The sequence below is a fragment of the Lynx rufus genome, unplaced genomic scaffold (genome assembly GCF_022079265.1).
Source record: "Lynx rufus isolate CCGP_SWC_20201006 ecotype Redwood Valley unplaced genomic scaffold, mLynRuf1.p SCAF_28, whole genome shotgun sequence".
In the NCBI taxonomy this organism is placed as follows: Eukaryota; Metazoa; Chordata; class Mammalia; order Carnivora; family Felidae; genus Lynx; species Lynx rufus.
In genome coordinates, this window is record NW_025814843.1 from 8,709,964 (window position 1) to 8,735,187 (window position 25,224).

Below are 25,224 nucleotides of genomic sequence, written 5' to 3' on the forward strand. Positions count from 1 at the left end.
CCTCAGTTTCCCCCAAATTCCAGCTAAAGAAACAGAAGCACAGGTGTGGGACAGAGTTGGGGTGGGGCTGAACACAGGAGGGGTTAAATATGTGATCTCACACACACACACACACACACACACACACACACACACACACAGCCAGCACCACCATCACCCTCACCCCCCAAGAAAAAACCCCAACCACCTATGAGCCCAATGGGGCAGCCAGTTTCCACCTTCTGAGTAATTAGTCCAATCTACCTTCTCCCTCCTCTGCCCTGCGTGGCCCACCCCCCAGTGCTATGGAATTCATGACGGGGTCTGGGAATAGTTCTTTCACATTTTTTTCCCAAAGAATCACACGGCTAGCTTTTTGAAGAAGAATTGGTATAGTCATTGTTAGACTAGGGGTTCCCAAACTTTCTCAACTCATGGCACCCTCAGTGGCTCCATCATTTCCCCAACCAAAAGCCAAAAGAAATGCCTAAAGTCCCATTCGTTTAGTAGGTAGGGCCAAACAACTTAAGAAACTTTTGCATCCTAGCAACTTTGTGCCCACCGGAGATTGGACAACCTCCCAAATCTGGGAATCAGATCGGACACAGCCATGTTTGCACCTGTTCCATACTGATGTTTGGGTGGTCCTTGCTTTTTATGATAGCATCTGCAAAACACTCCCAGCTTTGTAGAGATCCAACATCATCAAAAGGAGAGGAGTGTTACCGAATACTGAAACTATGAACTACCCCGAGCCAGGTCCGGCAGATGTCATGTATAGCTGGACTTCCCTTGAAAAATTAAAATGTCTTACAGCAGCCCTGTGAACTCACAGTGGTGCCTCGAGGCACCTTAGCACACAATTTAGAAACCATGGGATTAGCCAACAAGTAACAATGATAATGATAATGAGGAGGAAATAGTTGGCATTTATCCCTAGGCAATAGGCTTTCAGTCTCCCCTTAATATTTTCTGTCTCTGAGTTGTGGCAAGAATCAAGATGGAAGTTTATTAACACATTAAGGAAATAAACATCCTAACAGGACCATAGCAGACTCTATACTATTTTCCACAAGTTCAGCACATAAGTTGATAGCCAAATTGTCAGCTTCCAGAATCCTGCAGGCCGCCGAAGTAAGACCCTTTCTTAGATAAGGTGCTGTTTATGTCCTCAGGGACTTCCCCAGAACTGGCCGAGGAAAAGACAATAAAATCAGTCAGGCACGTGAACTGTCCCTGGATGGACATGACCCTCTCCTCCTGCCCTATGCCATGACTGATGGCCATGGCTAAAAGTGCAAGGAGAAGAAGGGGGAGGAGAAGGAGGGGAGGAGGCGGTGGCGGGGGGGGGGGGGTGAGAAGGAGAAGGACAAAGAAGAGAAGAAAAAGAAGGAGAAGAAATCTACAAAGCACTGAATTTGGTCAATGTAGGGGAGCTGGAAAAATTCAGACTGCCTTTCCAAGTACCAAGTCCTAAAGACACAAGGAACACAAGACGCAAATCCAAGTTCAATCACAGCCCGATTCAAACAAAATAGAGGCAAGGCAAGAACACGGATGGATGTTTTCTATCTGGAAAAACTGACTTGATCTCGATTCTTCTTTCCCTCTTCCCTTTCTCACAGGCAACCAGCATCAGCGACTAACTTGGCTGAAAAGAGAGGAAAAGGAAAAAAAGACCTTCTGTTGACGGCTTTAAATACATTTTATTGTATTCTTGGTTCAAGAAGGCATCTGCCTCTCTGTCAATCAAACAAAAATTACAGGAAAGCAAAAAGGGGAGAAGGTGGAATCAGAATCTTATATCAGAAATTACCATCTCCTTCCGGACTCTTCTCTCCGTGCACATGCTTCCGTTTACTTTCCTCTTTTTCTTTCCCCTTTTATTTTAACCAAAAAAGGAAATCATCTTGCTTTGTGTTTTCACCGGAAGATATAGGGTGACTATGTATCCATTTCGAGACCCATACTTCTAAAATGCCATTTAAACAGCTACATAATGTTCTATGAACACATGTGATATAATTTTAAATCTTCCAGCATGAAACACTTGCACTGGCTTAGAGGCTTGCTAATAGGAATGATGCTGCACCGAAAATATTCACAGTTAAACGTTTGAGCACATCTTCATTTTCTTAGGAGAAATTCCTTCAATTGGAATTTCTGGGCCAGAGAGGATACACATTTTTAAAGGGTTCTGGTAACATAGCGCCAAACTGTCCTCGCCAAACTTTTTTTAATTTAAAAATATGCACCTTTTTACACTCTCATCAGCAATGCACGAAAGAGTCACAGATTTGTTTCTCCAAGAGCCTTCGATAGAGAGTTCATGTTTTTTAAAGCCAGAGCAACTGCTAATTCACTTAAATGAGCTGGGGTGGGGGGTGGGGGGTGGGGGGGTGGAACCTGCTTGGATTTCGAAACTAAACCATCCCTGAGAATTTCTCATGAAGTGAATTTTATGAAGACTTTCTGCTAGAAAACATGCCATGGTCATTAATATTCCAGGCAGGGAAAGCATCTGTGAGCAAAATCCATCATGAAAGTCTACGCAAAGCCTCGTCGTGTAAACATCTGGAGGGAAAATATGGGTTTTTAAGACTGAGAACCAAGAGCGGGGCGGGGGGGGGGGGGGTGGACATTGGGGCTATAGATGCACACTGGAGGACAGACAGAGGAAAGAGCTTCTAGAAATAGACGCGGATGGCAGACCGGAGACACTGTTCGCTTGGAAAGAGTATTGATTGTGAGAATGCCAAATGATAGAGCTGAGGTGTGGCTTTCTCAGTGTCATAAGCCGGCCTGACACATTGCAAATTTCGCTGCCGTAATATATATACGTATATATTCCGTATGTCGACAGCTCCCAAAGGAATGCCAGGGAAGTGAGAACACTTCAGACACCACGGGCTGACTTGACTCCCTGGTGCCACTGTTCACAAGCCACGTGATCTCAGGTGACCGTCTAACTCCCACCGACCTTAATTTCCCCGACTGTAAAATGGGCTCGCTAATAACACCTCCGTCCAAGGCTCGTGGCGGGGACCTAGCGGGATGATGCTACAGCCGTGGTGGGCACTTAGGGGACGATCGACGCGTGATCGTGTGTAAGAAGGGGAACGAGGCCAGACAGTTCTGTGTTCAGTATTAACGCGCCATGTACAGAAGATTGAAGCCAGGATGCGAGTTCCGTAGGGATTCGCCGGGCAACCCGCTGGGTCTCAGGAGCACGATGGTGGCCCGCCCAGAGGCTGCCACCACGGCAGGGATTCCACGAAACCATCCATCGGGCTCACATCCACGGTCTGTGAGGGCTTGAAGGCAGTCTCGGGGAGGAGTCGGATGCAGAGAATTTGGTGGGTGTTTTCTGCTTGTCTGGTCCCGGGTTAGCACCAAAGAAAGCCCGATGAGGTGCACACTTACGAGATCAGGGACACGGCCCTCCCTGTTATGGGGGCAGAGGAGGCATTTCTAACAGGAGGGCCTCCCTCTCGGGGTTGCTGAGAGCACGAAATGAGTTAGTACACAGGACGTGCCAGGCACCGGCCCTGGAGAACATCGTGAGTGTTCCATCCAAGTGTTAGCTTGTGTTAGCTCTTACTGTATTTCGTTAGGACGAAAGCAGGTTGCAATACAATATTTATAATCTGAGCCTATGTTAAAAAAAAAAAAAAAACACAACTATATGGAAATAAATGGCAGAAAAATGTCTGAAAGTACGAGACCCCCAAAGCGAACGAGGGTGATTTCTGGGGGATGGGAACCCAGTGATTTATAGCTGGTGCTTGTACTTCTTCAGATTGCATACGTTTAATTTTTTAACCAATGCTCATTCTATATTTTCATACTGAGAAGGAAGGAAAAGGAGAAAGGAAAGGAGGGAAAAAAAAAAAACCCCACTGCCCATCAACCTAAATACTCAGGCCTGAGAAAACTGTAAAAGCAGACAAGAGGACCTATGTGACAAGTTTAAATGCTATTTACAAAAAATTTTTTAAGTTGATTTTTGAGAGAGAGAGAGAGAGAGGGAGACAGAGTGTGAGCGGGGAGGGGCAGAGAGAGAGGGAGACACAGAATGGGAAGCAGGCTCCAGGCTCCGAGCTGTCGGCGCAGAGCCCGAGGTGGGTCTCGAACCCACGAACTGCCAGATGGTGACCTGAGCCGAAGTCGGACACCCAACTGATTGAGCCACCCAGGTGCCCCTTGAACGTTATTGACAGAGTTCACGTGGGCCCTGGGAAATGCTTATATAAATGATGTCAAGGGGAAAGTGGGATTCAAAACGCTTTATACATCACGATTTCAGCTGCCCAGAAGCACGCATAGGATTTGCAGAAAACATGCCAAAATTCAAACAGCGATGGCCTCCGAATACCGGGATTGTGGTTTCTCGCTGCTTCCGTCTTAACGTTTTTCCAAATTGCCTACCAGAGCCCCACACGGCTTCTCGGATCGGAAAAGATACAAAAGTGGTCCTAACAGCAATCATTGTAACAATAACAGTGAGAACGCGCTCTTACTTGCTTGATGAAGACCAGGAGCAGCAGGCCGAGGACCGGGGGAGAGCGCTTCCCGGAGGCGGGGAGAGGCCTGGCCCCCCGGGCAACGGGGGTGCCCATGGGCAGCGCGTGGACTCCAGGTGGGGGACCCTGCTTCCTTCTCCGGGGCGCCGCCCCGCTCGGTGCCGGCCTCCCCTTCCTTGCCGCGACTTCACAAGTGCGGGCACGCTTCTAGAAAGGTCCGAGATGTACCACAGGCGGCCTCCCGCTGCATTCTTCCCTGCACGGGGCGGGGGGGGAATGTTTGCACAAACCCAGTGCGCGCACGCGGGGAGGAGAGCCTCCGAACCGGTCTAGAGCCACCTACCGAATCTGCAGGGTTTCTCAGAAGCCGCGGCTCATCCCCCGCCCCGGCCCCCACCCCGAGGGCAGGGAGATTTTTCCCAGACCTTCCCCAAGTCGGCTCTGCTCCCAGGGACTTCCTCAGCAGAGGCCGCCCCGGGAGGAAAAGCCGGGCGGGCAATGGGCCCCGCTTCCTAAGCCCCCGCTCAGCGCACAAGGCCACCTTCGGTTCCAGCTGCCTTTCAGCAGGACAGGGTGGGCCCGGTTCCAGCTGTGCGGTGGGCGTCTTGGTGAGGGGGTTGCGTTTCTTACTAAGGCAGCAGCTCGTCCTGGCCGCGAGGGCAGGGTCTCCTCCTGGGGGGCCCCGTCTATGTTAACACTTCCAGGGAGAGCTCAGGTCCGGACCCAGGTCCTGAAGCAAAGCCCCCAGTGGGGGACCCGGGCCCCGTCTACACCAGAGCACAAGGACAAGGGGAAAAGGCAACTAACATGTTTGTAGTTTCACACAGGGGCATTTGCACACGAGCTTTCGGCCCACCGCCTGCTTCCTTTGCCCTCACGATGGTCCGGTGAGGGCGTGATCATTTCCCCACTTGACAGATGAGCAGGTGAGGTCCAGAGAGGTTAGGATGCTTGCTCAAGGCCACACAGCAGTAAATGGGAGAGCCGGGGTTACCCAGAATCACCTGCCACGGTTACTTGGCCACGTGCTCTATCTCACCTTAGGTCTGCAGGTCTTGTTCCTTTGTGCTGGCGGGTTCCTCGCGGGGCCTCTGAAAGGCTCCATTCGGCCCTTCTCACCTCACCTCTCCCCGTCCAGCCCAGAGAGGCCCAGGAGGAAGAGGTCCTGACTGGATGCAACGCAGTCTGCAAGAGACAAAAAAGATTGTGTTTTCATTTAGTTTACTCTTGCTTTTCTCTCCATTCAAGTTCGAACAGGGGGGCTCACCTGCGCTCACTTATCTGAGTAAATGATTGCTGAACCGTGGGGGAGAAACAAGCAAACATCGCTTATTGGAAATCCTTGCAGATCTTGGGGCTCCCAGGGGGCTCAGTCGGTTGAGCGTCCGACTCATGACCTCAGCTCAGGTCGCGATCTCATGGTTCGGGGGTTCAAGCCCCACGTTGGGCTCTTTGCTGGAAGCACAGAGCCTGCTGGGGATTCTCTCTCTCTCTGCCCCTCCCCTGCTTGCATTTTCTTTCTCTCTCTCTCAAAATAAATAAACGCACTAAAAAAAAAATTTAATTAAAAAAAAAAAAGAATAAGCATCCTTTTTTCCCTGAAGGGACAGGAGTCCGGGCCATGCATGAGCTCTCGGCTGCTGGACAGGTGCCATCTAGTGATGAAACGTGGTAACTCCTCTTCCCAAGACATGGGTGGCCAACCCCACAAATGCAGGGCTCACAGGAGGAGCCAGCAGGAGGCAGAGAGTGACAGTGACCCACAGGGCACTGCCCTTCTCCCCTGCCCGCCCAGCCCGGTGATTCTCTGGTACATCTGGGGGCACATCTGGGGGGTCATACAGTCTAGGACCCGTGTGTTTCCATGTAGGACCATGTGGCATCTTCTGTGATGTTTTTCCTGTTCTTATTCCTGCATCAGGGTCCTCCGCCCGAGAGGTGACTGTAGTGTCCTCTGTGTCACCACTCCCGGAGAGCCCCCATGATAAGGACAGGACCCAGGGTGCCAATGGGTGTGCCTGCCGGCTTTGGAGACCCCGGGACGGTGCTGGGTGCCACACCCCTGCTCTACACAGCCCCGAGGCCCCAGAGGAGGCTGCCTGAACCTTGAGTCTCTCCGTCCCCGAAGCAGGACGTTGTCTTTGGCGGTCCCTGTCTCTGTAGGGTGTGGCAGGCTGCGGGATCCCGAATTTCTGGAGCCCAACCCTGAGCACCCCAATGGATGCAAAAGGCAAGCGGGGGGGTGGTCCAGACTCACCCAGACACCTGCCCATATGCCCCTGGTCTTCATCAAGCACCGACCTCCTCCATACAAACCAAAGCGTGGAAGCAACCCAAGTGTCCGTGGACAGATCAACAAACAAAACGTGGTCTGTCCACACCAGGGATGCCACAGAACCTTCCAAAGGAAGGAAATTCTGGGGGCGCCTGGGGGGGCGGCTCAGTTGGTGGATTGTGCAACTTTTGATCTTGGGGTCGTGAGTTTGAGCCCTACGTTTGATGTAGAGATGACTTAAAAAATATCTGGGACGCCCTGGGGGGGCTCAGTCGGTTGAGCGTCCGACTCTTGGTTTTGACTCAGGTCATGATCTCACCGTTTGTGAGTTCGAGCCCCTACATCGGGCTCTGTGCTCACAGCGTGAAGCCCGCTTGGGATTCTGTCTCTCTCTCTCTCTCTCTGCCCCTCCCCCATTCACTATCTCCTCTAAAGAAATAAAAGGAAACTTAAAAAATACATAAAAACAAAGGAAGGAAACTCTGACCCCCGCTACGACACGGGTGAACCTTGAGGACGTTACACTGAGTGAAAGAAGCCGCTCAGGAAGAGAGGGTACTGCATGACCCCACCTGTGTGAGAGCCCCGGAGTGGCCGGGTTGGTAGAGACAGGAAGCGGAGTGGCAGGTGCCCGGGCAGGGGACAGGGAAGGGGAGCTCCGCCCCCGGGGTCCCAAGATGAAGAGGGGACTAGAGACTGGGGCACAGCAGTATGAAAGTAGAAAATGGTCACCATGGTGAATGTTGTCTTGTGCGTATTTTACCCCGGGTTTAAAAAGACAAAAACAGAGCCGGCATCGTCCTACACACCCACACCCTGGGGAGGGTGGGTGCGCGAACGCAGCTGATGGGAACACGTCGGCTTCGTGCTTTCTTTCTCCCGCGGCTTCTCAGGCCACAGGCGCGCACGCGGGCGTCACACGCTGGGGGGCCCCCGGGGATGGGAGAGAAGCCCGTAAGGGTGCCAGATGGCAGGGCTGAGAGGGGCGGGCAGCACGCGGAGGCGGGGAGGCGGCCCGCTGCTCATCCCGAGGCCGCACGCCTCCTCCAGTCATGGACGCGGCCGGGAGACAGCAGGTGCACGCCCTACTTCCCGTCTGCCTCGCCCTGGCCTTCTCCCTCACCGCCCTGGGCAGCAGCCACTGGTGCGAGGGGACCCGCAGGGTGGCAAAGCCTCTGTGCCAGGACCATCCGGGAGGGCTAGGATGCATTCATCTCAACAGGGGCCACGGCGGTGGCAGGAGGGACGACGAGAGCCAGGCCGTCCAGTACATTTGGGAGACGGGAGACGACAGGTTCATCCAGAGCCGGTTCCATGTGGGGCTCTGGCAGTCCTGTGAGGAAAACCTCGGCAGCGCAGGTGAGCGAGCGTGGCCGCAGGTGCCGGGGGTGGGGGCGACAGAGGCAGGGGCTCGGGAGCCAGGCTGCCTGGGTTTGAATCCCAGTGCTGCCGCTGACAGCCTCTGTATCCTTGGGTGAGCTTCTTCACCTCTCTGGGCCTCCGTTTTCTCATCTGTGAAATAGGATGACAGCAGTATGTCAGCAAGAATTATTATAAGGCGTAAATGACTGGCTTCCCTGCCTTGCAACAGTGCCTGATGTGGGGCGTTTGTAAGAATGCGCTTTGACCATTTGCTAGTGTCTACCCAATCCCCCGAGAACCCAAAGTGGCCCCGTCTGACCCCAAGCCGCATCCTTGTGCTTTTTAGGGGGTCTTGAAATGGCAGGTTCTCAGGGGCACCTGGGGGGCTCCGTCGGTTAAGCGTCCGACTCTTGATTTCAGCTCAGGTCATGATCTCACGGTTCGTGGGTTCGAGCCCCGCATCGGGCCCCACACTGATAATGTGGAGCCTTCTTGGGATTCTTTCTGTCTGCCCCTTACTCTATCTCTCCCTCAAAATAAATAAATAAACTTAAAAATAAAATTTAAAAACTTACAAAAAAAAAGAAATGGCAAGTTCTCTTGGAAAATTGACTTTTATCATCATCGGTGGGAAAGGATCCTCCCTCTTGGGGGGCACCTTCAAGAAGTAAGAATCCTTAACAAGCTAGACCTTTGTCTCTGGAAATCCTTGCAATAACCCTGCAGAGTAGATATTATTTCCTCAGCTCACAAGTGAGGAAACTGAGGCTCAGAGTTTCAGGTCATATGGCTGGCGAGCCCAACCCTGCTTTTGCCATATTACTCAGCCCCGGTTCCATATCTTTTGAACTTCTGCCAGTTGGTAAGGGAAATGGGAGAGGAAGACAAGAGAGAAGAGGGAAGGGAATGGTTGGTATTTGGAACACCTATTTCAGAAAAAAAATTTTTTTGTTTTACATCCTAAGGAACTGAGGAGGGAGGAGCTGAACTCTGCAGTGTCATACAGCCTGAGGGCAAACCCAAATCCATGCTTGGGGCCACAATGCTCTGCCCTTCCTACTAGAAAAGCACACCCGTCAAGGTGGAAAGGAGAGGACCTCCCCCCCTTTTTTCTCTTGACCTCAGGCTTAACACATTAAATTTCTTGACCAGCTTTTTGTTTTCCCTGGAGTTTCTAATTGCCTTTTTTTCATCCTTATAGCATTAGTGGTTTCTTCTGAGGTCTAAGTAAAAGGCTCCAAGTAGGAACCCTCTCAATGCTGCTTACCCCTCTCCATCCTGCCCCACTGGGGGCCACCAGTGCCTAGTCTTACCCTTCTATGTGTCCCCGTCAGTACATATGGCCTTTGCTTTAAGTGTGGTACACACAATACAATAGTACCTAGAGCTAAAGCTACTGGAAGGGCCTCCTGCCCCTCTCCTCTGGGGGGTGCCACTATCTTCCTATACGTCTTCTCTCTCTACCCCCGCAGACACAGGAGGCTCATGATCCTGCATTCTGGAGGGCACTGAAGGCAGTCTCAGATTTTCAGTTTGGAAAATATAGTCACCAAACCCATAGGCAAGTTGCTTGGGAATTTCCACTCCCCTTCCAAGTCCCCATGTGAGGTCTGCCTACTTCTATTTCCATAGCTGCATATAAGCACCACTCCGGTTATCAAATGTTTGTTGTGCATGAGAATCGCCCAGCAAGTTAATACAAGTCCAGGTACCCAGTGCAGGAGATTCTGGTTCGATAGATCTAAATGGGGTCTAGATATCCACAGTCTTTTAAAAAAAAAAAAAAATATATATATATATATATATATATATATATATTTAAGTAAGGTAATATTTATACATAGATAAGAGATCAAATCATTTAAAAACACTTATAAGAGAAACCAACAGTCCCCTGCTACCTTCCTGCTCTATAACCTGGTCCCACCCTTCAGAGAAACCACTTTTAGCTCAGTTGTTTCTTCTGGTATTTGCCTCCATGTTTCAAAAACCATATGCTGTCTTCATGTTAGACATGATTTATTAACTTCCTGTCATGACAGATAAGGATAAATCTCTCATACCACCACATCCCATGTCTATTCTCCCATCTTCCTAATATACTTATATTGTTGTTTTCTATAAATCAATAAACCAATAATTATTTAGACTGTATAAATATTGTTCATTACAGAATCAAGGAGGTGCTATCAGTACATTAAATTTCTTGTACAGCCTTTTGCTTTCCCTGGAGTTCCTAATTGCCTTTTCTTTTCCCATCCTCATAGCATTGTTTTTTATTCCCCTCAGCTCTCTTTTCTATCTGGTGTTATCTGTATCTCTAATAAGCTCCCCTGGTGATTAAGACACACACCAGAGTTAGAGAAGCATGCCCTGGAGTATAGCAAAGCCCTCTGGAAAGGGCGTTCCAAGCAGCATGGAACAAATTCACTAAAAAGCATTTCCTTGTCAAGCACAAGATGAGGGGAATGGGGGGATACAAAGGTGAGTGGACTACAGTGGTGAGGATCGAGATGAAACTAAAACAAGGAAAAATATGACCATGGTTACCACAAAGATTCACATATGATATTGGAATAGAAAGGAGAAAGAGGTTATTCACAGCTCTGGGCATGGCGAAGGCTTCATAAAGGAGGTGGCCACTGTACCAGGCCTCCAAGCAGGACTGTGATTTTAATAGATGGAGATTAGGATATTCCAGGCAGACAGGACAGAGTGTCTGAGGCAAAACAGTCCAGGTATTTGCATTAGAACACAAAGCAGGGTGGAAGGGGAAGCCTCGTTACAGAAGAACTTAACCCACGTGTCTCTTCAGTGTCACCCGAGGCAACTCTCCTCCCCTGCCACGCAAGGTCACGGTCACTCCAGGACAAGGATCTGGGCAAGACAGCAAGACAGTGTTCCCTAGAAAGAAACACCTAAATGAACAAGATGAGAAGCACTGCTTCTCAGGAGCCAGGAAATTAGACACCTGTCCCTGAGCTTTCTGGTAAAAACCTGTGACCCAGGTGGGAGGAGGGGGGCTTTCTCGACCTAAGCAGAGGCCGACAGCAGAGTTATGGGGCCGTGAGAAGACCTTTCACACTTCTTCCTCTAGAGACCCGGAATCTCCTTGACATTCTACCAACACACACACACACACACACACACACACACACACACACACACACACAGCCTTTTCGTGGATCACACCTCTGCAAGGTTTTTAAATATATTGTCAGGAACACAGGCTGAATTCTAAGGAGGGTTGATGTTCTCAACGTTTCATGGACAAAGCCAAGTAGAAATAAAGAGTGAATTCTTGACTCCTTTCTGATTTATGTGCATCTTATATACTTTTTTTTTAATTTTCTTTTTTTTAATGTTTTTATTTATTTTGGGGACAGAGAGAGACAGAGCATGAGCAGGGGAGGGGCAGAGAGAGAGGGAGACACAGAATCCGAAGCAGGCTCTAGGCTCTGAGCTGTCAGCACCGAGCCCGATGCAGGGCTCGAACTCACAAACCATAAGATCGTGACCTGAGCTGAAGTCAGATGCTCAACCGACTGAGCATCCCAGGTGCCCTCATTCTTTGTAAAAGTCTTACCCAGACTCCCTCTTTCCCCCCACAGTGCCCAAAACTCAACTGAAGAGAAGTTGTCTTATAATTGCCAATGAATAATTTTGTGTCTATCAATCCAAAAAAAACCCTCTGCTCACATTTTTTATGCTTCCTAAGATAATAAGTTCATCCGAGTAAACTACAGTCTCTAAATACCATCATCACTTTATTAAGAGCCAAGAAGAAGCATGTTCTCCAGAACACCTTTTTTTCCCTTGGAGAGATATGATCACCTTCATGTGTTATGAGACGCTCCCAGAGCAAAAAGCTTAGAATGAAATTTTTACTAAAGAGTAACTAAATTAACAGCAAACACACAAAGGAATAAAACAAAAGATACATGCCACAGGTCGCAAACCAATGCCCACAGAAGGTGGTAACAAAAGCAAATGAAGCAAGGTCATCAGAGAATACCAATGACCTTGAAACCTCATCCCCAGATAAAGAGGCAGCCCCTGGCTCAGCTCAACTTTATGGTCATGAGGGCTTACGTGCTCAATGTTGTCAGATCCTCCGAGTTTTCCAGAAAAGAAAAATACTTGGATGTCCCCGTGAAAATCCCCAATTTTAAAGCATCTCGAAAACATTGCATAGGACCAGGAAAACACATTGGCCACGGAATATAGCCTGGGGCCCCCAGTTGAAGATCAGTCCCCATAAACATCTGCTCGTAAGTCTCATTTATCACAAGTGTCTGGGAGATTTGGGGTAGATGACAGAAAAGGATTACTCCCCTACTCATGCATACTCTCTCTCTCCCAAAAATAAATACACATTAAAAAAAAAAAGAAAAGAGAAGGATTACAGCTGGAGGTGAACGGGAGGGCACCCAAACTGCTCAAAGATAGAGTCCTGGAGGAGGGGGGAGCTCAGGACACCTGACAGTAAGGACTCTATCCTGGGGAGGGTGCCCCTTGATCCGAGAAAGCCCAGGAAAGGGGTCTCGGGAAGTCCAACACCCCCTCCCCAGCTCTGATGTCCCCAGAAGCGTCCCTGGATCTTTTCCTTCTGAATCAGCTCTGTCCTTGCAAAAGCTGACCTTCCGGGGGAGGCTTATCCGGAGTGTGATTTTAGGACACTGCAGAAGCCACCTTCTCCCATTCCTTTATGCCATTGTCTAAAGTGCCTTTAAATTTTTTTTAATGCGTTTATTATTGAGAGACAGAGACAGAGCATGAGCAGGAGAGGGGGAGAAAGAGAAGGAGAGACACAGAATCGGAAGCAGGCTCCAGGTTCCGAGCCATCAGCACAGAGCCTGACGCGGGGCTCGAACCCACAGACGGAGAGATCATGACCTGAGCTGACGTCGGACGCTTAGCCGACTGAGCCCCCCGGGGGTCCCTGCCTAACGTGCCTTTAAAGGGGTGCAGCGCCTCTGATCCCACACTCTGAAATGGAGATTTGAAATGAAAGCGTCCAATCAATGAGCCAAGAAAAGGTGTCCGTTTCCAATTCTTCGCTGTTGCACTAAACCCCAAAGGTCAAGGACAGAGGGGTCTGGGCACCCCATAGAGGGGAGGGGGTGAGGAACAAGCAGACAGAGATGCTGGAGTCCAGCACTGGGGACCCGGACACCAGTTCCCAAGTTGGCATGTTGCCCTGCTTGGCTGGTGAAACTCTATCGCCAAGCTCCGTTAACACCCGCCTCTCTGGCTTCGTGGGATTTATGAAGATTTTTCCTTTTAATCCCGCTGGCCTCATTCAAAAGGAACACCATTTCTGAGGATTCAAATTAATCAAGGGGTCACAACGGCCTGACATCTGGCCCAGGCTGACCTCAGCCTTCTGAGCTATTGTGAATTCTCCTAATCTCCTTGGCCGGCCTCCGCTTTCTTTTCTGCCCTGCCCCTGGCTCTGCACCTGGCCTCCATTTTATTCCTGAGAGAAAGGGCGGCCCTCCAAGGAAGGCAAGAGAGAGAATTCGTCCTCCGTGCATTATGGAGAAAGACAGCAGGTGGGTGATGTGCATAAGGCACTGGGTCTCAGGTGTTTCGATTCCTGACTCTACCGACCTGTTTGCCCCTGGCCTCCAGATCTGTAAACTGTGGCTGTGTGTACTTGTCTTTATTGATAACAAAACACTCAAAAAGAAAACAAAAACATAAGGCAGTTCACAGAATACTTTCGCAACTTTGTCATTGGAGGACTTCTATCACACCCATTTCACAGATGAAGAGACCGAGGTTCAGAGTGGTCCGATTACTGAATGGCAGAACCAGGCACAGAGGCCAGGCCTTGAGGATTTACGTGCCCCATTCTGTGTTTGACACGCACTTGTTCCCCCCTGCCGGCCTCACTCATTGGGTCTCGTGGGGATGACGCGGGGGCTTACGTGAAGAAGCGCTTGCCGGCCCCAAAAGGGCTCTCTGAGAGCAGCGTGTGAGTGTGGAGATGTCCCCAGTGCAATGGCGACTTCCTTGGTCCAACCAGGAAAAACTGGCCGAAGTTTTGCTGCTGCAACCCTAACACCGTGCCCACTGCCAAAATCGGAGAATCTTTAGGAAAACGGTTGCATCCATCCAAAGTGGGCTTAATTCAAAAGCTGAACGGGCCACCGCGGCTACAGATTGGCAGACGGGTCCCCAGGGCTGTCATCCTCACCCCCAGGCTGTGTAAGTGCCCTCCCTTGGGTCATGTGACGGGTAAAGCCTGCGACACGTTCGCCAGAAAGAATCCCATCGGGGCAGCTCCACCAAGTGGCTGTATCATAAACCCAGCCTTTGTTCCTCTTCTTCCCAGAGCCCAGCAGAGGCGCAGGGCAGACGTGGGAAGCAATGAGGCCCCAGGGCGCTTGGTGTTTCGTGAGGACAAGCGTGGTCAATCTGAAGGTCTGTGGCATTTAGACGTGCACCACCGTGAGCGTGCACCTGTTCGTGCGGACGGTCCTTCCCGCATGAGCCTGACGCCGTAGAAGGTGAACCAAAGGGAAGGGCTGTGTGTTGAGGAAGCAAGGCCCTCAAAGAAGAGGAACCTTGACTCAGCACTGGAGGAATAGGGAGCCACTGCAGGTTCTTGAGTAGGAGAGTTACCTGGGGTTTTCTCTCCTACAAAGGAGAAATAATTTCTGCGGTCTAAAGATGCTCCCCCAAGCTTCCTTCTGTCCCTGAAAACTTCCAGGAAAGGTAGGTGACGTGACCCTGGCCCTCAGGTTACTTACAGGGTGCTATATTTAATAACAATCTGTGCCCTAACCACATGCAAACAGCCCCCAGTACAACTCATTTTATTTCAGGGAGATTTCGGTGCGTAGGAACTGAGAGCGGCTTTCCTGTCCATTATTTCATTAAATCCTTGACGCGAGGCCAACGCGGGGACCACTAAGCTTGGTTTAGGGCTGAGAAAGCCATTCCTTTGGAGAGGCGGTGATCTGTGCCCCAACTGGCCCTGTTTTAGTTCCCACCAGCCCAGACGGGGAGCAGCTCCGGGGCTCAGGCTTGTCTGCATCCTCCGGCACCTTCCGGGCTGTGCACCAGATTGCATCCAGTCAGTGATGCAGTGGGGGCGGTGTCCTAATGCGGCCCGAGTCCTAATGCTCCTGTACCAGTCACTTACCCTCAGGGGTCCTTGGAGCCACTCCCCTGAACTCTGCAGGGAAGAAGCAGGTGATTGTGCAGGCATCTGGGCATCTGTCATGGCAGACGATACTCCCAGGCTTCCGGGACCCTTCCGGAACACGAAATAAGCAGCCTCTGGTGCACATGCAGTAACTCCCCCCGTCCTTCCACGCTCCAGAAAGCACGATGGGATGCCAACAGCGAGGTCACTCGGTACCAGCTCTGAATCTGCTCCAGTGTGTTTTTTAAAATCATTACAGGGGCGCCCGGGTGGCTCAGTCGGTTAAGCATCTGACTTCAGCTCAGGTCATGATCTCATCGTTCGTGAGTTCGAGCCCCGCGTCGGGCTCTGTGCTGACAGCTCAGAGCCTGGAGCCTCTTCTGATTCTGTGTCTCCCTCTCTCTCTGCTTCACTCCCCTGCTTGCACTCTGTTTCTCTCTCTCTCACACACACAAAAATAAACATTAAAAATTAAAAAAAAAACAATACAAACTTTGTTCCTTTCCCTCTAACCAGAGACAAACTGAGACTCATACCATAACGGATGCTGTTTGGGAAGGTGAGAACCTGTGGTCTAAGGCTCGCAGTATCAGCCCAGACGGGCTGGATTATGCCTCAGTAACAAACAACCCCCAAATCCCAGGGGTTTAAATCAACAAGTTCATCCCTAGTTCATTCTGCATGTATTTTTTAGGTTGGCGAAGGGTGACTCCTCCCCACAGCTATCCAGGGACCCAGGCTGATGGGGACTCCATCGGGACAGGCGCTTCTGTGATCACAGAGACAGGGGAACAAGAACCAGAACATTGGCTCTTAAAGCTTCTGACCAGAAGTGACCCACCCCATGCCAGCTCCCAGTTCATTGGCCAAAGGAAGTCCTATGGCCAAGCCTGGATTCACCACGATGGGATTGAATCATGTTCCTATTGGGGGGTGGGTCGGGTGGGTAGGGGGGCCAGCACATGTCTGTGAACAGTAAAGCCATCTGCCACATCCCCCAATCCTTGTTCGAAATGACCTGGGATAGGGGCGCCCGGGTGGCTCAGTCAGTTGTGCGTCCGACTTCGGCTCAGATCATGATGTCATGGTTCCCGAGTTCGGGCCCCGCCTCGGCCTCTGTGCTGACAGCTCGGAGCCTGGAGCCTGCTTGGGATTCTGCGTCTCCCTCTCTCTCTGCCCCTCCCCCACTCATGCTCTCTCTCTCTCCCCATTAAAATGACCCTGGATAGACTGAAGGTGCTCGAAACACAGTCTGTCCCTAAGAGAGTGAGGGTGCTAGAAACACAGTTACTCCTCCTTATGAGTATATTCTCTTTGTGTTCTAGGTGAAAAGTGTAGAAGTTTCCAGAGTATAATACCAGCTGAAGAACACGGTAAATACCCATGTTCTGTCCACCAGGGCGCCTCACAGCGTGGGTCACTTTGATTGTGTGTGTTGGGGGAGACGGGGGGAGGGGCGGAGACACGAGAGAGCTCTTTGTGGTTTTTCCACAAAGTCAAGTCCAAGCGCTGGAACCACCTGCCCCCTGCATGTGCCCTGTAGTCGTCAGGGGCTCTGGAAAAGGTGGTACAACCGACCTTGCCGGCGGGGAGGGGCGGGAAGCCCTGACCGGTAGTGTTTACCGGGTCCCAGGGCACGCATACGCCCACAGCGGCCCACGGCGGACGCAGGACTGGGAAGAGATGCGCTCCCGCACGCTTCGTCTTGTCTGTGCCGCTCATCAAATCCGTGATGGTTTCGCGGGGTCTGTTTCCCCAGCGGGAGTGCAGGTTTTGTGAAGGCTGGATCTACACCTGTTTCGCCCATTGCTGGGGCCCCAGGACGCAGCTCACAGACACCAGCTTCCCTCCCTGTTCCTCTGTCTTCTTACCTCCACCTGCAGCACAGTGTCTCCTAGAAGCGGGCGGGATGCCCTCCGGGGGGCAAAGAAACGGCCCACACAGATACAAACAAGGTTTCGGGATCTCTAACCAGGGCTCCTAAACGCTCAGCCGCCTCTGCCTTCTTCCTTAAGTTTGGTGTCTTCTTTAAAAAACCAAGATTGGGGCGCCTGGGTGGCTCAGTCGGTTGAGCGTCCGACTTTGGTTCAGGTCATGATCTCCCGGTTCATGGGTTCGAGCCCCGTGTTGGGCTCTGTGCTGACAGCTCGGAGCCTGGAGCCGGCTTCGGATTCTGTGCCTCCCTCTCTCTCTGCCCCAACCCACTCGCATCCTGTCTCTCTCTCAAAAATAAATAAAACATTGTAAAAAAAATAAAAAATAAATAAAAGGACCAAGATAAAGTCTTCTGGTCAAATCCAAACAACGTACTAACTTCTGAACTGGGGAATAGAGAGGCCACCCCCCCCAGCCTCTCTCCTGCCCCACATCAGACTCCTGCTTTATTGTTGTTGTTTTTATTTTTTCCCCCTCCCAGCGAAGGACAATCTTTTTTAAAAAAATATTTTTAATATTTATTTATTTTTGAGAGAGAGAGAGAGAGAGAGAGACAGAGCATGAGAAGGGGAGGGGCAGAGAGAGAGGGAGACAATCCGAAGCAGGCTCCAGGCTCTGAGCTGTCAGCACAGAGCCTGACGCGGGGCTAGAACTCACAGACCGTGAGATCATGACCTGAGCTGAAGTTGGACGCTTAACCGACTAAGCCACCCAGGAGCCCGTTTTCTGTTTCTTTTTAAATGCTGACCATCTCTGTATTTTATTTTTTAATTTTTAAAAAATTTTTAATGTTTATTTTTTGAGAGAGAGACAGAGCATGAGCGGGGGAGGAGAGAGAAAGAGGGAGACACAGAATGTAGAACAGGCTCCAGGCTCCGAGCTGTCAGCACAGAGCCCGCCGCGGGGCTCGAACTCACAAACAGTGAGATCATGACCTGAACCAAAGCTGGACGCTCAACCGACTGAGCCATCCAGGCCACCCTGTTTTTGTGTCTTAGAAGGGAAGAGGATCAAAGGGTTCGACATCACGGTGCTTCTGAACTCTCCAGGCTCAGGGTCTCTATCACCCTCACACTTTGCAGGACTTTTGTGGCTGTCCATTGGGGCCGAGATCCTGAACATCCTTCTGGTGTTGACGAGTGCCGTCCTCCTGGGCTCCGGAGTGAGTTCTCAGAGCGCTGGTTTCCGCTGGCTCAAGGTGGATGCTTCTGTAGCCATCCTCACGGTGCTCGCAGGTACTTGTCGCCAGCAGCCAACAGGTGATTCCCCACAGCCTGTCCCAGCGGGAGGGACAGAGCTCCGGGCTGTCTGTCCCCACTGCCAAAGCGCAGGCTGGCTCTTGTCCTGTCAACGGCCCGTTCAGCAGGACGGCTAGCTGGTCCACTGGAGAAGTCACTGAATAAATCCCACTGGAGGGGCAGGGGGCGGGGGAAAGCAATGATGCTTTGGCTGACGGATGAAAAGAAAGGGGATGGAAAATAAAATGTATTACTGGGTCTTTATCACAACCCTGGGAAGGAGACACATTGGCTCTGAGAACAGAAATTGCCTAATGTAGCACAGTAGTTTGTCAGGAAATCCTACCTGGGTGTCAGTTCTCTGCTACATGAGTGCTGTGTGACCCCAGGCAAGTTACTCAACCTCTCTAAGCCAGCTACCTCCAGTGGCTATAGTGATGACTAAGTAAATGCACCTACTCTGTGGGAAGAATGCAAGAAATTGTTGCTTGCTGAAAGTCATTATCAAGCTCGATGTACGTGTAAGAATAAAGAACTCCCTTTCTTTGGGGTGGCGGTCTTCCTTCTGTATCCTCGTCTGTATCAGAGCAGCTTCATTTGGTCTCCTGAGTGGCCTTTCCATCAAGAAAAGGACCCCCAACAGATGACTTCCTTTGTTTCTCTGTCCCCATACTCCAAGCCCTGCTAACAGTGTATCAGTCCAGCTGGGAGCTCACTTCTGTGCGTGAGCTTTATCATCAGCGAATAGGGTGATAAAATCCAATTTGTGGATCTTCATAACAAAGAGGTAGGCCATGGGCTCTTGGAGACTCCTCCCCAGGTCCTGGCACCCTCCAGTGCTCCCCCCGACCCTTGCCAAGGTCATGAGTAAGCCTCTTTCTGGATGTCTGTTCAGTTTCAAGTGTGAAAACACAGTTTCAAGTAGACTGTTGGAGGGTTTACATCACAAGGACTTTAGATGGCCCATTAATATATAAATAATTGCCCCCACCAATTAAAACTCATTTCTATTTGGGCCTCTGAAGCTGATCCCTACCTGGCCACCATTGGCCATACATTTATCCAATGAAAACACGCGTGAGATTAGACTCCCCGCAAAAGAAAGACACAACAACGAAACAGCCAGCGTTTAAAAATGAAATCCAAGGCAACTTTCTTGGGTTTTTTAATGTTTATTTATTTCGAGAGAGAGAGAAAGAGCTCGAGCAGGGGAGGGGCAGAGAGAAAGGGAGAGAAAGAATCCCAAGCAGGCTCCATGCCATCAGCACAGAGCTCGAGGTGAGGCTCGAACTCACAAAATGTGAGATCATGACCTGATCCGAAATCAAGAGTTGGATGCTCAACCGACTGAGCCACCCAGGCTTGCCCCCCGTACTCAGATTTTTCCCTAAAGTATCCCAGAGTTAGCAAACCATCCACACACAAAAGAAGTAACAGAACAGAACCCCGTGGAGTGTGGCATCAGGCCAAATGTGGTCCAAGGACCCCTCCTCTGCGCTGGGAAGGAGAGACTGGAGCATTGGTGCCTCTGAGCACAGGGACACAGGGGCATGACACACGGGGAGAGGTGGCCACGGGAGGAACAACACGTCAGAGGAACACACACCATATGCATTCACGACAACGAGGAATTGGTATGAATGTGAGACGGGGGACCTGCTTGGAAGGGTTCAAGAAGGACGCTCCTGGGGTTTACATCCAACTCGCGCAAGGTAGGGAAACCCCATCCCCACCTGTGGCTCACAAAGCTTTCCTCGTGCAGGGCTCCTTGGGATGGTGGCCCACATGATGTACACAACCATCTTTCAAATCGCTGTGAACCTTGGTCCCGAAGACTGGAAGCCTCAGACGTGGGACTATGGCTGGTCATACTGGTAAGTTGCTGGCCGTGGTGCCCAAGCCCCGACAGACCCGCAGGGTTACACGCAGGTTCTGTAAGACTACTGACCTTGGCCATTGCTCTGCCGTCTGACTTTGGGTTGATTTCTTAACCTTTCTGGAGCCCAGCTCTCTCATCTGGAAGATGATGAAACCTGTCTCATGTGTCCCTAGGCATTCAAAGAGATTATATTTGTAAAATCCTTGGCAAAGAGTGAAGCCCTCAAGAAATGGGGCTCCTGGGTGGCTCAGTCGGTTGAGTGCCCGACTTCGGCTCAGGTCATGATCTCACGGTTCGTGGGTTCGAGCCCCGCATTGGGCTCTGTCCTGATAGCTCAGAGCCTGGAGCCTGGTTCAGCTTCTGTGTCTCCCTCTCTCTCTTCCCCTCCCCTGTTCATGTTCTGTCTCCCTCTGTGTCAAAAATAAACAAACATTAAAAAATAATAATAAAAATAATAAAAAATAAATAAATGGGGATACTGATGTTACCCCATTCTTAAACATGGCTTACAGGGAAGAGTCCTGAGTTATAATGCTGCCTAATAAATACTTCAATCATGAGAGACCCTGCCCCTGCTTCTAATGGACAGATAAGTTGTGTTCCTAACAGAAAGTCTCAGCCATGTCATATTATACAGGGGTGCCTGGGTGGCTCAGTCGGTTAAGCGTCTGACTCTTGATTTCAGCTCAGGTCATGATCCCAGGGTCGTGGGATTGAGCCCCACGTTGGGCTCCACGCCAAGCTTGGGATTCTCTCTCTCCCTCTCTCTCCTCCTCCCCCCACCCCTGCTTGTGATCTCTCTCAAAAAATGGTATTGGTTCCAATATCATTTTGTTTTGTTTTGTTTCCTATTACTTGTAATTACTTAACTTCTAATCAAAGAAGTACATACAAATAGTTTTTAAAACTCAAATAGTATTGAACAGGGGTGCCTGGCTATCTCAGTCAGTAGAGTGTATGACTTTTGAACTTGGGGCTGTAAGTCTGAACCCCACATGAGGTGTAGGGATTGCTTAAAAATAATATCTTTTTAAAAAATCATGGGTTGGGGCGCCTGGGTGGCGCAGTCGGTTAAGCGTCCGACTTCAGCCAGGTCACGATCTCGCGGTCCGTGAGTTCGAGCCCCGCGTCGGGCTCTGGGCTGATGGCTCGGAGCCTGGAGCCTGTTTCCGATTCTGTGTCTCCCTCTCTCTCTGCCCCTCCCCTGTTCATGCTCTGTCTCTCTCTGTCCCAAAAATAAATAAACGTTGAAAAAAAAAATTTAAAAAAAAAAAAAAAGTAAAAAATCATGGGTTGGTTAAGCATCCAACTTCCACTCAGGTCGTGATCTCACCACTCGTGGGTTCGAGCCCTGCGTTGGGCTCTGTGCTGACAGCTCAGAGCCTGGAGCCTGCTTGGGATTCTGCGTCTCCCTCTCTCTCTGCCCCTCCCCTTGCTCTCTTTCTCTCTCAAATATAAATAAAAACATTAAAAAATTTTTTTTCAACGTTTATTTATTTTTGGGACAGAGAGAGACAGAGCATGAACGGGGAGGGGCAGAGAGAGAGGGAGACACAGAATGGGAAACAGGCTCCAGGCTCTGAGCCATCAGCCCAGAGCCTGACGCGGGGCTCGAACTCACGGACCGCGAGATCGTGACCTGGTTGAAGTCGGACGCTTAACCGACTGCGCCACCCAGGCGCCCCTAAATAAAAACATTTAAAGATGTTTAAAAATTGAAAATAAAATGGCATTAAACATAGCAATCTCTCAATTCTGTCTCCCCCCATCCCACTCTTCCAGCCCCAACCGAAACCCTCCACATTCCCCTCCGCTCTGGACCCCCTGCCTGGAGGTTTGCCACAGTGCTGTAAGCAGAGAGCTGTTTCTGCGCCCCATGTCATTATCTAACTTAGTTCACATTCACATTTTGTGGGAGCACATCCCCCAGTAGCTTTCTAAGAAAGGGTTCGAGGGGCAAAGATATTATTTCGTGCATATTTGGAAATGTATTTATCCAATGCTCTATATTTGATAGTTTAGCAGCGTGCGTAATCCTTTGTTGGAAATCATTTTCCCTTAAAATGTTGAAGGTGTGGCTCAGTTCCTTCTAGAATTGACTGCTTCAGGCACGAGTTCCGTACTATTCTGATTCATGTCCCTTTATAGGTCAGCTGCTGCTTTCTACTCTTTATTATCGGTATTCTGAAATGTCAGGATAATGCACCTTGGAGGGAAAATCTCTCATTCACACTCATTCTCCCTTTCCTGTGCTTGACGGGCCCTTCAATCGGAATATTCACATCCTAGAATTCTGGGGTTTTTTTCTGGTATTATTTCTTTGATTATTTCCATTTCTTAGCTTTCTGTTCCTTCTTTTTTACATTCTTTAAAAATGTCTTTATTATTTATTTTTGATAGTGAGCGTGAGTGGGGGAGGGGCAGAGAGAGAGAGAGAGAGAGAGAGAGAGAGAGAGAGGGAGGGAGACACAGAATCTGAAGCAGGCTCCGGGCTCTGAGCTGTCAGCACAGAGCCCGATGTGGGGCTCGAACCCACAAACTGTGAAATCATCTCCTGAGCCAAAGTCAGATGCTTAACCGACCGAGACACCCAGGCGCCCCATGGTTGTTTGTTTTTTAATGTTTATGTATTTTTTAGAGACAGAGTGTGAGCAGGGGAGGGGCAGAGAGAGAGGGAGACACAGAATCCGAAGCAGGCTCCGGGCTCTGAGCTGTCAGCACAGAGCCCGATGTGGGGCTCGAACCCACAAACTGTGAAATCATCTCCTGAGCCAAAGTCAGATGCTTAACCGACCGAGACACCCAGGCGCCCCATGGTTGTTTGTTTTTTAATGTTTATGTATTTTTTAGAGACAGAGTGTGAGCAGGGGAGGGGCAGAGAGAGAGGGAGACACAGAATCCGAAGCAGGCTCCAGGCTCCGAGCCGTCAGCACAAAGCCCAACACAGGGCTTGAACCCATGAACCAGGAGATCGTGACCTGAGCTGAACTCGGATGCTTAACCTACTGAGCCACCCAGGTGCCCTAGGTCTTTCTTGTTTTCTAATTATTCCTTTTCTAAATATCCTGATCTTGCTTTGTTCATGCAATAGCTTCTCATATGTCTCTGTAGATAGTAATCAAAAGGTTTTCTTCTTGGTGTTTTCTTCTGTTCTTAGCTCTTTTCTTTGGATTTTTTCTTCTGTTTGTTGTTGGGCTTTCCCCCTAGATGTTGGTGTCCTTGAGGGTCAAGTCATGTTTAGGGATGATTGGAAACTCTGGAGCGAGTTTAGAACTTAGCTACAGTAGGCTTCTTTGTAGGTAATTGGAGGTGGAGGCTTCTCTTCTACCTGGGAATTTCGTCCCCTGAAAACACACACTCGTCACTTGGCAGAGGTTCTTTCTCTTTCATTCCTCCTTGTTCTGTGGAAGATGAAAAGTGTAGCTAGACCATCATCTCCGAACGCAACAGGTTTCCAGAGGGTGGGGATATAAAGTAACAACACCCAGGGCTGGTGTCCTGCGTTAGAGCCAAGAGCAACAATAACAAAAAAGCAACACTTCTGTATCAGCAGATTCCATGCTGAGTACTTCCCACACATTAGTTCATTAAATTCCTCACCACCGGCCTGTGTGCAGTGTTACTATCTGTCAAGTTTTGCAGACGAGGAAACTGATACAGAGAGGTGAAGTCATCAGCTCAAGGGTGCACAGTTCCTAAGAGATGGGCGTAAACCCGCAGTGCACACTGGGCACAATGACTCCGAAATCTTTTCCCTTAACAACACTGTTGGCTGGTGTCCGAAACTTGTGATCCAAAGTCCGGGTCCGAGCTCAGTGGAACTACGAGCTGGATTTTCATCAGACTGACCTCCCGCAGGAAGGAAACCACAGCCCCACACTCTTCCCTAACTGTGCCTTTTGTTGACAGCCTCGCGTGGGGTTCTTTCGCGCTCTGCATGGCTGTGTCGGTCATGGCCGTGAACAGATACACGGCAGCCCGCCTGGAGTTCATAGAGAAGCAGAGGGTACGGAAAGGCAGTAAGCACTCTCAACACAAATTCCCGGAACCCAAGGCTTCGGAAAGTGTTCGGGAAATGGAAGCTCCCAGCCCTGCCGGGCATGCCCTTGTGAGTGCATCTGAGCACCTGCCACCAAATGCCCCAGGGAAGGTGTCCATGTGCTAGCCACAACCTACCAGCTCTGCAGAGGCAGACCAGCCAGGCACTTACGTCCACAACGAACATCTCTGGGGTGGACTTCAGAAGGCTGTGGTCTGGGTAAACTTTCTACCCATCATCTTACCCTTCATTAAACACCTTTGGCTTCAGCTACTGATTCCTGGTAAAATGCCAGTATCTTTAAGTGAGATCACTCTTACAGAAGATATCAACCATTGACACTCTAGTATAAATCAGCATCTCAGGCTTTCCTGACAGTGAGTTTAATCACGGTAACCAAAGGAGATGGGACATGTGAACACTTAGGGTAAGAAGTTTTGAAGACAGGGGAAAGCAAGATTCTAACCACCAAAAGTATAAAATGTGTTGCCCGCACATGTTTGTTGACGGAAGAGTATCCAGAAATTTTTTCCCTTAATTAACAGACACAGATTGATAGCATGTGTGACTATCCCATACTTCCTTTTTTTATTTTCATCAAGAAGCCACGAATTTAAATTTAAAAAATTAGTTTTGTGTTACTTTAAATATATATTTTCTTCGAAATTTCCTAATTTCTACCTATAGTAAAATCTACTTAGAAGCATAATCAAATGATAAAACAAAATGAGAACAGCCGGATGGAATGACACCTTATCGCAACTAAGTAGAACAAATGTTGGAAACGTTGTACTTAAATTGCTAGGCACTTTTGCTTCTAAAAATAAACATTGCTATG

At 49.9% G+C, this 25,224-nt stretch overlaps 2 protein-coding genes across 2 annotated transcripts in view; one reads left to right on the forward strand and one right to left on the reverse strand.

Moving 5' to 3' along the window:
* Positions 1-4,598, reverse strand: part of GLP2R (glucagon like peptide 2 receptor) — a 53,210-nt gene extending 48,612 nt beyond the window's left edge. Inside the window, exon 1 of the mRNA XM_047090084.1 lies at positions 4,500-4,598. Within this exon, the coding sequence (XP_046946040.1) occupies positions 4,500-4,598 (99 nt within the window). The remainder of the gene's footprint in view (positions 1-4,499) is intronic.
* Positions 4,599-7,829: 3,231 nt separating this feature from the next.
* On the forward strand, positions 7,830-24,512 carry GSG1L2 (GSG1 like 2). The gene is made up of 5 exons (XM_047089823.1): positions 7,830-8,136; positions 16,621-16,668; positions 18,313-18,465; positions 20,231-20,342; positions 24,257-24,512. The coding sequence occupies exons 1-5, from the start codon at positions 7,830-7,832 to the stop codon at positions 24,510-24,512; spliced, it is 876 nt and encodes a 291-aa protein (XP_046945779.1).
* The last annotated feature ends 712 nt before the right edge of the window (positions 24,513-25,224 follow it).

What these genes read in the sequence shown, in the direction of transcription:
- GSG1L2 (XM_047089823.1), top strand. Translation starts at nt 7,830, where the DNA reads ATGGACGCGGCCGGGAGACAGCAGGTGCACGCCCTACTTCCCGTCTGC. An exon ending in AATACCAGCTGAAGAACACG is followed by an intron (nt 16,669 to 18,312) that starts GTAAATACCCAT and finishes CACACTTTGCAG; the next exon opens with GACTTTTGTGGCTGTCCATT. An exon ending in CATCCTCACGGTGCTCGCAG is followed by an intron (nt 18,466 to 20,230) that starts GTACTTGTCGCC and finishes TTCCTCGTGCAG; the next exon opens with GGCTCCTTGGGATGGTGGCC.